Source organism: Rhinopithecus bieti, unplaced genomic scaffold, assembly GCF_001698545.2.
Source record: "Rhinopithecus bieti isolate Rb0 unplaced genomic scaffold, ASM169854v2 scaffold_48474, whole genome shotgun sequence".
Taxonomy (NCBI): Eukaryota; Metazoa; Chordata; class Mammalia; order Primates; family Cercopithecidae; genus Rhinopithecus; species Rhinopithecus bieti.
In genome coordinates, this window is record NW_016819100.1 from 487,072 (window position 1) to 504,535 (window position 17,464).

Consider the following 17,464-nt stretch of genomic DNA (forward strand, 5'->3'; position numbering starts at 1 on the left):
TTTGCCTAGCTGTGACTCTGAGAGTGAGAGTGTTTGCTGAGTAGAGATGAAATCCAATTCTCCCATTCTCTGTGGTGAGATGGCTAAGAAGTTCTCATGGAAGGGGAATTCATTGGGAACCAGGCTGGATGGGAACTGATACTGCCAGATGGCAGAGTAGTCAAAACAGCTATAAAGCCCACACTGTTTTCGCAAAGGCTGAACTTGCATCCCTGCCGCAGACCTCAGTGGGCTCCCATCTAATAATGTTTCCTGCCTCCTCTGCCTTTTGCCTCAGTTGATCGTGGATTACTCACTGCTCATCTCTGGCAGTTCGCTCCTTGCAGGGATTTATTTTTCTGAACCAGCCTCCTCTCTGGCCTTCTATTAAAAATTACTCTATGTTGAAAGAAGAGTCTTGACTGTATTTCTATGAGAGAGTTTCTCTACCTTACTTTTCATGCAATGTGGGATTTTTCATACCTAATAATACTTTTTTTTTTTTTTTGAGACAGGGTCTCACTCTGTAGTCCAGGCTGGAAGTGCAGTAGTGGATCTTGGCTCACTACAACTTCTGCCTCCCAGGCTCAGGTGATCCTCTCATCTCAGCCTCCCAAGTACCTGGGACCACAGGCACGTGCTATCACGTGCTAATTTTTGTGTTTTTTTTTGTAGAGACAGGGTTTCGCCATGTTGCCCAGGCTGGTCTTAAATTTCTGACCTCAAGTAATCCACCTACTTTGGCTTCCCAAAGTGCTGGGATTAAAGGCATGAGCCACTGTGCCCAGCCCTAATAATAATCTTGTTAGCTAAACAGAAGAGTGACCATGCTCTCCATCTTACAGATAGGGAAAGTGACTGAGAGAACTGACTTGCCTCAGGTTTCAAGAGTAGTAAGTGGCAGAGCATAAATTTGGACCTCTTATTTGTCTTTTCTAACACACTAGGGGTTGTTAATTTCTTTGAAAAATATTTAATAACTTGAGCAAGATTGCACAGCTTCATGCCTCCCTCTAAAATCAAAACATTCTTTTTCTGTAGAAACCAAGAGCAGTATCTACGGTGGAAAGAGCTTTGCTCTCATTTTTTTAAAAAGTGTTTATTTCAAATAGATTGAATCACTAGGTGATGGGCTAACTGGTTCTTTCAAAAAAATTAAATGATCTCCCCATTATACAAACAAACAATGTTTATCGCAGTAACTTTTAAAAAGTTAGAAAGCCACAAAGGGAAAATTAAAATCACCTATAATTCTCCCACCCACATAAAATTGCTATTGACATTTTGATATGGATTCTTCCTATCTTTTTCATACACATGTAAATATAGTTTAACAAATTGGAAGAAATGTGCTATAAAATGGTTGATAATTTTCTTTTTTTATTTAATGATATTTCCATGACCATTTTCTCACATTGTTAAATTTTTTCCAAAATATGTTTGATCAGAGCATACTGTCTAACCTATGAATGATACATCTACTGCACATAACCTATTGGTACTTTGAGATTATTACCTATTTATTACTATAAATAACACTACAGGCTGGGTACGGTGGCTCACACCTGTCATCCCAGCACTTTGGGAGGCTGAGGTGGGCAGATCACTTGAGGTCGGGAGTTTGAGACTGGCCTGGCCAACATGGTGAAACCCCATCTCTATGAAAAATACAAAAATTAGCCAGGCATGGTGGCACACACCTGTAATTCCAGCTACTCGGGAGGCTGAGGCAGGAGAATCACTTGAACCTGGGAGACGGAGGTTGCAGTGAGTTGAGATTGTACTACTGCACTCCAGCCGGGCCACAGAGCAAGACTCCATCTCAAAACAAAAAGCAAACAAACAAAACAAAACAAAGAAAAAAACAAAGAACGACCCTGCAATGACCATCCTTGGTCTTATAAAAAGTTAGTGTTGTTTCCACTCAGTGATTTGTCTAGATCTTGCTTGGAGAAAAATAAAAAAATGGGTAACAAACGGAGAAAGTTAATAGACATTAGTTTGATTTTTGTCTGTTGGAGAAGCGAAAAGAGCGAGGCCACTGATTTCAAGTGTCTCCTCTGTAAAGGTCATTTCCTCCCCCGTACTCTTAGTTCTATTTCTGCTAACTTGGCTCTTGCACTATCATCCCTGTAGCCTCTACAGTTTGCCCCAGCTTTCCATCCTGCCACTGCCTTCAACTGCAATTCTTTGTTTTTGCCTTACTCATCACCTTGGAACCTACGTCCCGGGTCTCTCCAGCTGCTGATGGATGTTTTCTGTCTCTGCTCAGTGCCTGAAAACTTAATTCTCAGGGCAGCCAATGAGGGATCCTTAACACAATACCTGGAGTCATGCCCATAAAGCTCTTTGGCCAATCATTGCACTGTTTTACTTGTGGGCACATCCCCACAACCCGGCTATCATTGACCTCGTGGGGAGGGTAATAAGCTTAGGGATTATTCCCAATATTGTGACTTACGGATTTCTTTCATTTCCTCACTGGACGGAGCTTATTAGGAGCTGTTTGTTAGTTCTAATAACAACTAGAAAAACTGTGGTGATCATTAGCCCCAAGCTATAATTTGAAGAACAGTTAGTAGAGGTCATAAAATCAAATAAAGTTACACTGAGAGCCTTTAAAAAAAATCTCATTTGTTGCAGGGTTCTAAACATAGTTTCCAGTGCCATCCTTCACCTTCACCATTATTTTTGTCTTCAGTTCTAAATGTGAAAGGTACAAAGCAGCAGAATTTATACATTAACTTCATAGGAGAACAGAAAGCTCATTAATTCTTAACATTGGTGGGATTTGATGTTTACCATCATATGCTCTGTTCCAAAATATGTCTGGGTCCTCTTTTCTGAGATGATTAAGATGTCCTATTGACAACCTCAGGGCTATTAAAAACACAGTGCCCTTCACATGTGAGATAAGTTTATAGCTCCCAAAGGGAGGGTTTGGGCAACATCAACATTAATCATCTCATGTTCATTCATTCACAAATTCATTTATTCCAATATTTGAGACTCTCCTATGTGGTAAGCAAAAGAAAAAGCCCTTGATTTCAAGGGAGACAACTAAATGTAGATACAACACAATGAAAATATTACAGAGAAAAATAAAGCCAAGTCAAAGAGAGGTATGTGTGGGGAGGGATGTGGGGGGTGATGTTTTAGATCTGGTAGTTGGGGAGGCCTCTCTGGGGAGGTGGCATTTAAGTGCAGGGACAAGCCATGCAAATAATTATCTGGGGATGAGGACAAAGGCCTTGAGACGGAAGTGGCTCCTCTAGAGAACCAGGCAAGAGGTGAGGGCAGCTGAATGTGGTGAGTAAGGAAGAGGATGGGAGACGTGAGAGGGGTCAGGGCCAGCTCCAGGAGCCTGTAGGCCATGGAGAGACATAGGCTTTTATTCTCTGCAAAGCAACTGCCTAGAGGTGGCCCTGAGACACAGGCAAGCTAGTGACCTCAAAGGGGCCTTGGTCCTGCTCCATCCCAAGAGCTGATTCACTAGACTTTTGTGGTCCCTGACCCCAGCAGCTACAACCTTGGATTCCCAGGAAACTGGAAGCATTTAGTTAGGGATTCTGGGGAGAACCTGTGGGTCCTGTGGTAAGGTCCCTGTGGCTGCCAGACCTACCCTCCTGGAGGTTTTATGATTCAGATGAGCTGCTCTGGCACTCTGGGTCCACTAGAAGCTGATGGGATTTTTAACAGAAACATATTTTATTCCCCCTGTGCCACGGGCAGGCTTTTATGGCCTCATGTGACCATTAACTGTTGCGTGGGGATCATAATTCTTTCTAAGAGACCCCCCTGGAGACCATATGATCTGTATCTATTTTCTTGAATCCTAGAACCATGCTGAGGTTGAGGAGGTTAGGTAACTTGACAAGGGAACATGGTTATTGAGTGATGGCAGGATTTCAACTCTAATTGGCTGGTGATATGGTTTGGCTCTGTGTTCCCACCAGAATCTCATCTTGAATTGTAATCCCTATAGTCTCCCACGTGTTGAGGGTGGGACCTGGTGGGAGGTGACTGGATCATGGGGTCAGTTTCCTCCATGCTGTTCTCATGATAGTGAATAACTTCTCATGAGATCTGATGGATTCATAAGAGGCCCTTCACCCTTCACTTCCTTCACACGCTCTCTTGTCTGCTGCCATGTAAGACATGCCTACTTCCCCTTCTGCCATGATTGTAAGTTTCCTGAGGCCTCCACAGCCATGCAGAACTGTGAGTCAATTAAACCTCTTTTGTTTATAAATTACCCAGTCTTGAGTAGTATCTTTATAGCAGTGTGAAAATGGACTGATACAGCTGGAAAGCTTGTTTTCCCTGTTATGCACCACACTAATATTTCCCAAATATTTCCATTCATTCACCAAAACATTTATTGAGCATCTGCTACGTATTCAGTGCTGTGCTGGGCACACACCAGGGATGCAGAGACACATGAGACAATTCCTGCCCTCAAGTGTCTTGAAATCAAGTGGGTTGTCTAGAATGTACACTGTATCTTCCAGGATGAAGTGAGATTATAATACACAGCCCCACACCCCAATTTTAGACTTTCTGAATGGAGATTTGTCTTATCCTCATAAAGGAACTTTGCCAGTTGTCAGGCAGGACATGACATATTGTCTATACCTGTCATTGTTTGTGCATCTGCCATTGCCATGCATGAAAATCATCCGTTGATCCATCTGTCCTTAGTTACCATTGGTATGTAGTACTATTCTGTGCATTTCACTTACATATGATCCTTGTCACTTTCAAAGAGATCACACTGTGATTCAGGACTAAACTGAAAAGTCATCAGTTGCCCATCTCACAGGGACAATGCAGCTGAAGGCAGTGGGAATTGCTAAGTCTCTGAGTGCTCACAGAATTGTTAGGGCCAAGTGCAGGCCTGACTCATGCATGGCGGACTATCATTTAGGTGAAGAACAGAAGCTTCAGATAATCATAAGTTTCCAGATAATTTTTTAGAGAGGTGAAACTTCCAGAAATATCTTATTTGGTTGAGACAATAGGAACTACCCATGTAAACACATAGGTAAAACTCCAATATCTTTTGACGTGCCTCAAAATTATCTTTACAAGTACCTAAGAGATTATTCTCACATCAGAATTCTGATTGTTGCCGTTAGCATAGTTCCCATACTTTGTAATTATTTTGTTTGTCTTTGTCTTTCACCCAAAATGAGGTTATCTTTTCATTTGTTGTCTCTCCAGCACTGGCAAGATGCCTGGAGCTGCGTAGGCCCTGGTGAATGCTGCAGGATTGCAAGCAGGGGTTGGGGAAAGCAGCATGCTTCTGAGATTCTGTAGACCTAACCATGGCCAAAATGATTTCAAACTGTCTTTAGTGTCTGGCAGGAGCTTAATCTCAGAAGGTTCACTGTAATATTAAAAAAATGCTACATAGTTGTACAAACATGTGATACTATTCAGCTTTTAAATACAGAATTATGAACATGTAATATGTTATTCTCAGATTTATTTTATTATCATTGTTATGTTCTTGAGATAGAGTCTCGCTCTGTCACCCAGGCCAGAGTGCAGTGGCGCAATCTTGGCTCATTGCAACCTCTGCCTCCCAGGTTCAAGCGATTCTCTTGTCTCGGCCTCCCGAGTAGCTGGGATTACAGGCGCCCACCACCATGCCCAGCTAATTTTTGTATTTTTAGTAGAGGTGGGGTTTCACCATGTTGGTCAGGCTGGTCTTGAACTCCTCACCTCAGGTGATCCACCAGCCTTGGCCTCCCAAAGTGCTGGGATTACAGGTGTGAGTCACCGTGCTTGGCCAAGTTTATTAGATTTATAGATATTATTTGGTAATTACTTTTATGACTTGGCGGTTTCTTTTGCTCAATGGCATCACAGAATGATGGAAATAGTATTTGAAGGATTTTCTCTACATCTCTTTGCTAATTCACGAGCAGAACATCCTCACTAGATAATGTGCACTTTATAAATAATTTACATTCACATTGATGTCACCGTAGACAGACTATTGTCCTGGTTAGAAAGGAAGTTGCCAGCACAATGTGAGTCCCTGTAGCTGTAACTGTGTCTAGAGGGGCGGGTCTGAGGGGCCACTCTCTGTACTGTCTCCCTGCCTGGTGAGCGCCAATGCCTGGCAACAGCTTTGGACCAGGAAAGCCCATTTGAACTCTGGTGTCACACTTACCTTGGGCAGACTCTGGATTTCAACTTTCTCATCTGCAAAACGGGGAAGAGAGCTGCCAATACCTAGATACTGGGAGGCAGTCACCTTGGTGTCTCACACTTGAGAGGCGCTCTGCGTCTGACTTCTTTCTAGAACACATTCTGGAAACTGCTTTCTAGAACACCTTCTGAATCCCTGGTGAGCCTGCTAGTGATTCTCAGTGATGTGGAAGGCCACTGAGAACACCATACTGTTTAATTCAGATCACGAGAAAAACGGCTGTCTCTAGAAAAGCAAACCTTCTCTGGTACAGTTATTTCATCAACCTTTCATTTTTTTTCCCTTCTATCCAAATTTTGTACTTTGATCTACTCTATTCCTACCTCAACTTCTTCAGAAACTTCAAGTCCCACCACAGGTCCTGGGACACAGTCTATTCTCATTTGGATCCTAGGCCAGTGTGGACACTTGGGAGGCTGTCTGATCCCTTGATCTCATTCCATAAAGAAACACATTTAAATCACCTCCCATCAATTTTTTCTCCAGCTAAGGTAAATGTAAGATGAGTTGTAAAAAAATATATAACATGCTTTCTCAAATGTATTCTCCAAACACTAGGAAATAATGCAAAAGAGGCCAAATTAAAGTGTGATACAGTGAATACAGTTGCAGAGAGTCTCGCTTAATTTCACATTCACTTATTCACCTGCAGGCAGCTTTCCCAAGCAGTGCTGCAGTCCATGCGGGAAGGCCTTACCGGCCGCAGTCCTAGACAGAGGTTCACTATGTGCAGGCCTCCTTGCATTGACTGTACGTTGTGTGTAACATTTAATCTTTAAGGCGTTTTTTAGGAAGCATGTTCTACTTTATGTCAATGTCCTGAAAAGGAAAGGAATTAGAATTAAATCAGGGCTATGCTGGAGTGCTACTTTGACATCGCAGAATGTTCAGGATGGAAGGAACCGGGGCACTCCCACAACCCCCTCGTTTCTACAGGAGACCCAGAGTCATGATGTGCCTCACCAGAATCACATGCCAGTTAGTGCCAGAACAGATAACTTTTGTTCTTGAGTGACAACTTATGACTAGACAATTCTCATATTAAAATCATTTTGTAAGTCAGTTGAATTGAAGACATTCAATTTGTCCATTTTTTTTTTTTTTTGAGAAATTTGAGTTATCCTACTAAATGCTAGTATTAACTGAGCTTTAACCAAGGATACTTTAGTGAAAATAATGTGTTGGGTAATAACATTTTAAATCTGATGAAAAATTGATTAACACACATCTTCCTTGCTTACTTACCTACCTGGTAATAAACCACTCTTGATAGTAAGTGCCTGTTAGGGTAAAGCCCTGTGCTAAAAGCTTTCTGTTTCACTTCTGCATTTAATTCCAGCCACATTAGCTAAGCATCTGTATCTCTTTTTTATAGTTTAGGAAACTGAGGTTCAGAAAAGAGGTAACTTGCTTGTGGTCCCACAGTAGTAAATACATTGTGAAGCCTTTCTAACAGGTATGCTATGCCACCTCCAAAGACACATAGAATCTTCTAGCACGGACACAGACGCCCCATCTGTGCCCTAGGATATGTAACCTTCTATACCCAGTTCTAAAGTAAATGTGTAATTTAGGTTCTAGCTTGGGGCCATCACAATTTCCCTCTTCCATTGCCCTTAAGAAAGTAGCTTTGTGTGCTTAGGATTTGGATTCTGACTGTTCCCTTGTAAGATCATGGGGTGACATTTGGCCTTGGTTTTTTTTTTTTTGAGACAGAGTCTTGCTCTGTTGCCCAGGCAGGCTGGAGTGTAGTGGTGTGATCTCAGTTCACTACAACCTCCTCCTCCTGGGTTCAAGTGATTCTCCTGCCTCAGCCTCCCGAGTAGCTGGGATTACAGGTGTGCACCACCACACCCAGCTAATTTTTGTTTTTAGTAGAGATGGGGTTTCACCATGTTGGCCAGGCTGGTTTCGAACTCCTGACCTCAAGTGATCAACCTGCCTTGGCCTCCCAAACTGTTGGGATTACAGGCGTGAGCCACCACACCCAGCCCTGGCCTTGGTTTCAAAGTACACTTAAGCCAGTCCTCCTAGAGGGCTGCAGCTCTGCAGGAATGGCATAGGTAGCAGGCAGATGCGACTTAGTCAACCCCTAACCATGTAGCCTTCCTGGAGGACTGAGAGCCACAGCAATTAATAAGGGAGCAGGGGGCTGGGTACGGTGGCTTATGCCTGTAATCCCAGCACTTTGGGAGGCTGAGGTGGGCGGATCACAAGGTCAGGAGATGGAGATCATCCTGGCTAACACGGTGAAACCCTGTCTCTACTAAAATACGGAAAAAAAAAAAAATAAAATAAAATTAGCCGGACGTGGTGGCGGGGGCCTGTAGTCCCAGCTACTCGGGAGGCTGAGGCAGAACGGCATGAACCCGGGAGGTGGAGCTTGCAGTGAGCCAAGACTGGGCCACTGCACTCCAGCCTGGGCGACAGAGTGAGACTCCATCTTAAAAAAAAAAGGGGGGGAGCAGGGAAAGGCACAAGGTTGTTGGAATCTGGTGCTGATGCTTTCCTACAAACAAGCACCTGTTTCACTGGGAACATTGTCAAGGGGAAAGCACACAATTTGCTGAAAAGTGGTAGCTTGGTTAAAACATTGTCAAATTCATCCAAGGGAAACCTGCATCTATGCCCATTTTTTGAACAAAGAACACCAGTAGGAATATGTTGACATAATCACTTAAGAAATATTTGTTTACTAGCCAATGTGGGATTTCAATCCCGACTCATCCCATCAGGGGCCCCATTTTCAGATTTCAAATGCCATCTCTTTGGTGAGGGGCAATTTTCTGGCAAAGGTCTGAGGTCCCCTTTGAACCTGCCCTATCTGACAGAAGACTCCATCAGCTTGTAACTGAGACTAATGTGAGTCCTAGTTCTTGTTATCATCATGTTTCAGCTCCTCCCTGGCACTGCTGGTGATAGGAGCAGGATGGCTGGGGCATAGGCCAGTGACAGGAGGCTCCGCTCAGAATGGTTCCTTTACACATAATCACTACTGCCTCTGGGAGCTCTGAGCAACATTCTACACATTTCACCAATGAGAACACCCAGACAATTCCACTCTCTTCCCACTTCACCTCATTTTTAAAACAAGCAGTTTCATCCACACATCCATTCGAGTGCAATGTGTCATCTCCCTCTGGGCCTTCTGTGCATTTGCTCATACTGGTTCCTGTATGTGGAATGCTGTCTCCCAGCACCTTCAGGCTCCATCTACTGAAACCCAGATGGTCTCTGAAGGCTCAGATTAAAAGCTTACTCCTTTACAATGCTTTTCTTACCCACCCTTGCTAGCAGGGTTCTCCCTCCCTGGACTCTCATGGTAGCTGCTTCATACCAATCTCATGGCACTCAACACAAACCATTTTACACAGAAGGCACACGTGTGTATGTTTGATCCCAATTCAGTAGAGGCTCCTGCGAGGGCTGGTTTTCTCATGATCCCCATTTGCTTAACACACCTAGCTCAGTCCTCTGTACCAAGCACTCTCCCAGTGAACAAGGTCACATTCTGCAAAGGCCTGGCCAACAGAGTAACACAAATGGTGCAACAGACAGGGTGGTAGGTGCTGTTCAGGAGAGTCTTAATTATGTGAGAAAGGGAAGCATTACAACTGGATCTCTGTCACCATTACATTATCCATTCACTGGATCCTGCACTGCTTATTCCTACAACTTCCACCCCAGAAGTCTTCCTTGATCTTAGATCAAGAGTTGAATCCAGACATCCTCTGCTAACTATGGCAAAAAACTGGCCCAGGAACTTTCTTTTCAGTGAGCCATAAACATACTGAAGAAAGAGAGAAGATAAGGATTACAAAAATGTCAAGGATAACAAAAACAGGTTTTAAATCTATGCCTGGAATAAGAACTAATGGCCAATGAGGCAATGGTAAAGAGCAGAGCAAAAAACTGACAGCAACCACTATTTGGCTCCATCTGCTCCATTGAGGACAACCATTTCCAAATTAAAGAGTATAGAGAAAAACCTGGTTAGGATTTGAAGTCCAAGAGTGATAACAGGATAGCAGGAGACACCTGTTTTAAATGAGTTCTCATGAAAGACATGTCAGTCACTGAAACAACCTGTGGATGTAACTTCAGAATTGTTGTCAGAACTCCAGAGAAATCATGAACAAAGTCCAGATACTGATAATCACTGCCCTATTTTCCAAAGTAGATTCTAAAAACTCCAGAATGGTGAATTTAATGTAAAACTCTGGCAAAATCAGGAATAATATAGATGGTGAACATTTGACTCCTAAGAATTGCTGATTTCAACACTGATTTAACAAAGAAAATGTCATACAAAATAACTTCCTTCCCTTTTTTTTTGATAGGATTACTAGAGCAGCCAATCAGGGAAATAACAGTGAAACAATAGCTTACGGCTGAAAGAGACCAGTGGGGTGAGTTGAGATTACAATCCTGAAGGTAAGTTATCACTTATACTTTGAGCTAGATGGGGTTCCAAAGGCGATATATATATACAGTATCATTAGTCATTTATTTAATCCTTACAAGGACCCTATAACATAGAAACTAACATTATTCCTATTTGGCAGATGAGAAAAACTAAGGCAAAGTTTTCTTGCCAAAAGGTCACACAGGGAGGATTTCAACCCAGTCAATGCAGCCTCCAAGCTGTACTTCTCATATTAGTCTACAATGCCCTTCTACATGATTAGCAAGGCTGCTAAAAACAGAGGGAGAAATGGGAATCTTCCCTTTTCCATACAGGAAAAAGGAGAGCAGAACACATCTGCCTTCTCTCTTGCCTCTTATCCACTCACTTCTCTGAAAGGAGGAGAGATTGCTGCTTGAGAGTTGCAGCTAAGCACACTTCCGTGGCATGGTAAGGTCATCAGTGTAGAATCTGCCACTACAAGGGGAGTTTACAATTTAAGGTAGGTAAATTCCAGGACTGATATTTAATATATTTTAATAACCACTTTATCACTAGACCAACCATCAGAGCAACCACTGGTGTGCTACTGAGCCCTGGTAAGTAAGGTTAACAGAATTATTAGCAAGGGTTAATTAGAGAGCCACGCTCTGGTCTTAGTTTCACCAATCCAGCCTTCTTAGTAAGACACATGCTATTTTAATTCCTACTGGTCTAATTTCCAATATTTTTTCCATTTGTTCTGAACTTAGAGGGGAAAGACAGGGATATAATTTATTACCATCAGCTCCCCAACAATCCTCTTGTGCCTTCTGGATAATATCCCAAGTACTAAATGCAGTTTTAGGTGACATTTCTCTGGAGTTCTGACAATTCTGCAGTCATATCCACAGGTAGTTTCAGCAACTAACATATCTTTCATGTGCACTCATTTAAAACAGTATAGGCTCACTCTTGGCTCTTAGGTGCTTTCTAGTTTAGCACCTAAGAGCCTATACTGGGGACCGTATGGCATGAAGCAGATGGAAGGAAGATGGACCATCCACGTCATCTCTCCCGTTGTAGACATGAATGCACCTGTAAATTGAAACAAAATGGGGTAGGCTGGGAAGGGCCACAATCTGGGACATAAAATGATCTTTGGCAAAGAAAATGACTGAGCCTTAGGTTCAAAGGGGAGGGGACCTCATTACTCTACAGTAGAGGTCAGCAAACTATGGGCACAGGCTGTTTTGTAATTTTTTTTTTTTTTTTTTTAAAAGATGGGGTCTCAGTCTGTTGCCCAGACTGGAGTGCAGTCACATGACCCTTGCTCACCGTAACCTCGAACTCATGGGTTCAAGCGATCTTTGGCGTCATCCTCCTGAGAAGCTGGGACTGCTGGTATGTACCACCATGTCCAGCTAGTTTCTAAAAATTTTTTGTAGAGATGAGGTCTTGCTATGTTGTCCAAACTTGTAAATAAAGTTTTATTAGAACACCGTCATGTATATTCCTTTATATATTGTCTATGGCTGTTTTTGCGCTCCACGATGGCACAGTCAAGTGGCTACAACAGGGACTGCATGTCCTGCAAAGCCTGAAATATTTTCCAACTGGTTCTTTCCAGAAAAAAATTTTGCAGACCTATGGTCTAGACCTAGGAAAGTAATTCTAACATTCTCGGGGTAAGGCGAGAGACTGGGGCCAACGGGAGGAAGGATAAAGGAGCATGTTTAGAGCTGGAACCTTTAGTGGGATTACCTGGAGGAGGTAGAGAGGACAGCATTAGGGTGGAACCACCACTATGCGTTATTATGCAGGGTCCTTCCTCGTTGAGAACTAAGCAATAATATGGCCTTCCAAACTGAATGATTTACATCCATTTGTGTAAGCTCCTAGACAGTGAATGAAGTGGATTTTTCTCCAGTTCTTCAGAATTGCCAGCACAAAAAATGTAAAACGAAGGCACAGGTAATCAAAAATGTTTTAATGATTACTGTTTAGACATTTAACAATGTGGGTATATCCAGGTGAGCTAAGCACACTTTGACAGCACGCTATTGAATGTTATAGTTTCTGTATTTGAAATATGTAAAGACATCTGCAAATTAGTACCTAGGAATGAAGACATACATTTATAAATATACACATTCTAGGTTTGTAAGGTAAATGTAAACAGATGCCATGACTCCTTTTCAAACAGAAAACCCACAAGACTAATAGAGAACCAATAGGCTCCCTATAGTATGAATGTGCAAAATTAAAGCATGGTAAACTGATATTTACATAAATATCAAACCAACAATTAGTTTATACATTGTCAATGACCTTCTAAGATATGTCATGAGTGGTTCCACGAATATCTTTCCCCCAGTGGAGAAGGTATTCAGAGGCTAAATTCCAATACTTTAAAATGACACACATCATAGGCTTTATCTGTTTGACCACTGCCTCAAATGTGTGAGATGTGATTTTATGATAAGCAGTCTATTATTTTTAAACAAGAGGTTCTAAACAAATCTTTAGATTCTAAGCAGAAAGAAATTACAAGTACTATTAGATTTACATTAAACAAGTTACCTCTATCAAATTTCTCGATTCTCTTATGCTGTAGCTATACTTGATTTTACCTTGAACATTTTTAAAGTCCTTTCCCCACCCCCCTTTGTTAATTTTGGTAAACTAGGCACATTTTACAAGGAAATCTGTGTCAAAACAGGTAACAGTACAGAAATCAATCCAAATTTAGACCCTGGCAACCAGTTCCCCATTGCTCATCTACGGGACTCTGTCAAATGATAAATAGGCAATCATCTCTCTTGAAAAGTATACACCCTCTCTCGCACTGGTGGAAAGCAAAATTGACTTTTGTTTGCGGTATAAAACACTTAGCACTTCAGAAATTAAAATGGCCTACTCACCCTCCACCCTTCCTAAAATCGCAAGGACAAAGAATATATACTTAAGTTTCATCAAGACTGCTTTAGAGCCCCCCCCTCTTTTACATTAATAGTGGCATTCAAAATAAAAAAATAAGATCTGTTAAAAAGTTAAACTGACTGTTCCGCTAGATTTGAGCCTGCTTGATTCAAAGCCAATAGTACAAAACTGAAGGTGCCGTGTCTGATTTCACATCAACAAGTCACTGGAAACTATATGTCACATTAGTTTCATAAATCATGGTCTTTGATTTTTTTCTAAACAGAGCTATTACAAATTAATACAAACTTGAAACATACCCTAATTTAAACTAACAAGCTTTGGGCCCTGCTTTTTAAATTTTAAGGCATGTGTGTTTCTCTACTATAACAACATTGTACAAATTTACATTTACAATCACATGCATGATCTACAGTTAAAAAAAAAGTTTGGATTACAGTGTTTTTAAATTGTGAATCACAATTCAGCACCTATCATGTTATAACTAATAAGGCAACAGCAGTGTTGTATACTACAATAATACTCCCTTTCCACAGTCTACCGCAGGGGTCACTGAGAGCCCAGAAATGTTAGAAATCTTATCCCTACTTATATAATCTGTATAGGTTTTCTAGGGGTTTTGAATTGATGAAAGAAGTCCTACATGAATCACACTATTGTAGGCCAGACTAGTTACAGCAGCTGTTAACGAGCATTGGGGCACAACTCATATTGTGCTTACAATCAGATGACGTGGTTTGGAGGGTTTCAATTCTTTGACTTCAATCCTTCTGCAGTTTCCTTGGCTTCACATTGTTTTCCAGGGGTGAAAAGCTGTTGGTGTGTCCGTTCACAGCAGCCACGGACCCATTCTGGTGGTCCTTCAGGTGGTCTTTCCTTCGGGAGGCCCCCTTCTTGTTGTAGGTCTAAAATGTGTAAGGGCAGATGAGAACCAAATGACCACAGACAGTTTTCTTTACAGGGAACTTTACTGGGAATTGCATCTCTAACACCAGGCCTAGTTTTCTTTTAAGATCAAATCTTATCAAGGAGAAACTCCTGTGGTCAAGTCCCCATGACTAAATCTTTTGTCACTGGTTTCAATCATTCTTGCTTTTTTTTTCTGAGGCTTAGTCTGAGGTAAGTTAACTGAATCACAGGCTGCAACAGAAATACTATTTAAAATGTCACATAGAAAATTCAATTTACATTTTACTCTGCTTTGCCTTTTAATATCTGGAAGGCAGATGACAGGGGTTATGTGGCCAAATTGGCCTTTCCCACCGGGCAGTAGCTCTCTCAATACCCACATCCCTTCTTCATCTTCAAAAGTTCCTTACTGCCTCAGTGACTATCTCAGCCTTCATGAACAAAGTGCTATGCTGCTATAAGCAGTTAGAATAAATGTGATTTCAGTTTCATCAGGTCCTATCCTTTCACCTTCCTTGTACCTGGTGCATGTCCCACAGTGCAGCCATAAACTATGAAGCCCAGAAGTATATGACTTCAACTCAAACCCAACATGCCACACACAGGTGCCTATGGGCACAGAAGAGGAAAGGACAAATGTCTGAGCCTCAGGACTCGCAGCCTCTGCCCTTGCTCCTGACCTCTGTGTTTTGCCCAGATCAGCAGGCCTTATGGCTACCAGGCACTGGCAACAATGGCAGGACAGATGTCATGTGGGGGGTGACACATGGCAGGAGAATGAGCAGTGGCTGCAATGTGGTCAGGCACCACTGGAGACGATCTGCCCTAAATGGACCTTTCTGTGAGCAAAGACCTATGTCACCACATCATATGCTTAGGAATGAACCGAATCCTCACACCTGAGGACTAAATGTATAAGAAAGCCGGGACAAAAAAGCGGATCTCCGTATCTGAGGACTGTGATAAAAATCTCTTCTGAAATTTTATTTGGCCATGACGTTCAAGGTAGTGAACTGAGAGATTTCTGATTGAAATCACCTCTCATGTCTCTCTGCTGCAGGTCAGAGGGAAGCAACACAGGGTCCTGCTGCACAGTTTTCCATTTCCCAGGGGAATCCCAAGACTCCCTCACCCAGGCTCTAGAACAGGGTTCTAGAGTGTCTTCCAGTGAGCTGTGAGCCCCCCAGAGGCAGGGGCTGCTCTTGTCATAGTGACTCCATTAGAGGCCAGAGCCTGTCACCCAGCAAAGGCTCCACATGCCCATTAAGTTAACAGATGAGGGCCTTTGTTGGTAAAGGCCCCAGATACCAAGTCCCAGAGAAGAGTGAGATTTACCTGAATGTAGAAATTTGTGAAGAGAGCAATCAGGGAAATCATGTATCCAATCTGGAAATACAACCAACCAAGAGGGAATGTGCACGGCCAGATGACCCCGCAGCTGGTCTGGATGATTGTCAGCACAAACTGAAGCTGGGGAACAGAGGGGATGCAGCTGAGCAGGGACAGTGCATGGACGAGGCCCCACACCAGGCAGACTTTTTACCCAGCATCACCTAAATTTCTGAATTACCACTTACTACCCTTTCTGCAGGTACAGCAGTCACTTCATGAACACAACACATACACAACACTTATCCTAAACTCTAGGTGTGTTTGTCTTATACATATTCTTCCTCTGCCCTCCAAGCTATTTAAACTACCTTCTCCAAAATTCAAGGACACACTATAGAGAGATGCAAGACTTTGTTTTTGTTTTTTGAGAAGGAAGAGTGAGCATGTATGTTGAAAGGGCACTAATAACATCACTGCAGGATGTGCCACCTGGCTGGACATTCTTCCAACTCCTTATCCACGGACCCTTCTAGTTTAGTGAAGGCTGATGAATAGATTTAAACCTTTACTGGCAAACAACAGTAAGTGCATCGATTAATTCTGATGAATAAACCTCGAAACGCATGTGAACTGGTTAGACAAATGGTGGAAAGATGTTTTAAAAAGGATTAGACTCAGGCCGGGCATGGTGGCTCACACCTGTTATCCCAGCACTTTGGGAGGCCAAGGCTGGTGGATCACGAGGTCAAGAGATCAACACCATCCTGGCCAAAATGGTGAAACCCTGTCTCTACTAAAAATACAAAAATTAGCCGGGCATGATGGCACGTGCCTGTAGTCCCAGCTACTTGGGAGGCTGAGATAGGAGAGTCGCTTGAACCCAGGAGGCAGAGGTTGCAGTGAACCAAGATCGCGCCACTGCACTCCAGCTTGGTGACAGAGCGAGACTCCGTCTCAAACCAAAAAAGGGCTAGGCTCTGCGCACTGTATTTCTGGCAGCTCCAATGTTCCTATGTAGAGGTTTTTAATTTTTGAGACAGGGTCTTTCTATGTTGCCCAGGGTGGCCTCAAACTCCTAGGTTCAAGAGATCCTTCTATCTCAGCCTCCTGAGTAACTGGGACTCCAAGTCATGACCCACTGGGCCTGGCTGTTTGCCTTCTTTTTAAGGTTAGTACTGCAGACTGAGGAATAACTAGGAGTGGTGCTTAAAATAAATCCTGACAACCTGGGTAGGTTTAATCTTCCACCTCAAAGTACACAGCCTAATGGGAGACCAACTTTGCCAGTCTTTTCTTTTAAATTCTGCTTCCGCCAGACCCAAAACTATGGTATAAATCAATTTCTGCATCGTTTCTCCTCAAGTATAACAAGGAGGTTAATCAACAATTTTCCTTTTTCATAGGTGGGTGAGAAAACATAGCAGTTGACAGGGAGGTGAAAATGAAATATCAAACACTTTAGTCTCTCAGATTTTCTCAAGACTTTTTTCTTCAGATTGTTATTATTTTAAGATTGAAAATCCTAATCGACTTGAAGGGGTCTGAATCAGCTTGGTCTGTTTAGAAAAATGTGTTAATAAGGCAAGGAAAGGGCAAAAGATTTAATGTCCACACCCCTCAGTCAGCTAGCTTTGGCTTATTGTCTCAGTGTCATCTATAAAATAGGGACAATAATATGTTTTTTTTTTTTTTTTTTT

The 17,464-nt window shown here is 42.4% G+C and overlaps 1 protein-coding gene across 7 annotated transcripts in view; it reads right to left on the reverse strand.

Moving 5' to 3' along the window:
- Positions 1-6,722: 6,722 nt before the first annotated feature.
- The window catches only part of ELOVL5 (ELOVL fatty acid elongase 5), an 86,541-nt gene continuing 75,799 nt past the window's right edge, over positions 6,723-17,464 (reverse strand). For 6 of the 7 annotated variants that reach the window (XM_017858222.1, XM_017858227.1, XM_017858224.1 and 3 more), the window contains 2 exons: positions 15,771-15,905; positions 12,553-14,431 (listed from right to left, as the gene is read on the reverse strand). In XM_017858222.1, the coding sequence (XP_017713711.1) occupies positions 14,288-14,431; positions 15,771-15,905 (279 nt within the window). In that variant the 3' untranslated portion in view covers positions 12,553-14,287. Of the gene's footprint in view, positions 7,019-12,552; positions 14,432-15,770; positions 15,906-17,464 lie in introns of those variants that run through there. The other variant, XM_017858221.1, reaches the window with a different exon arrangement.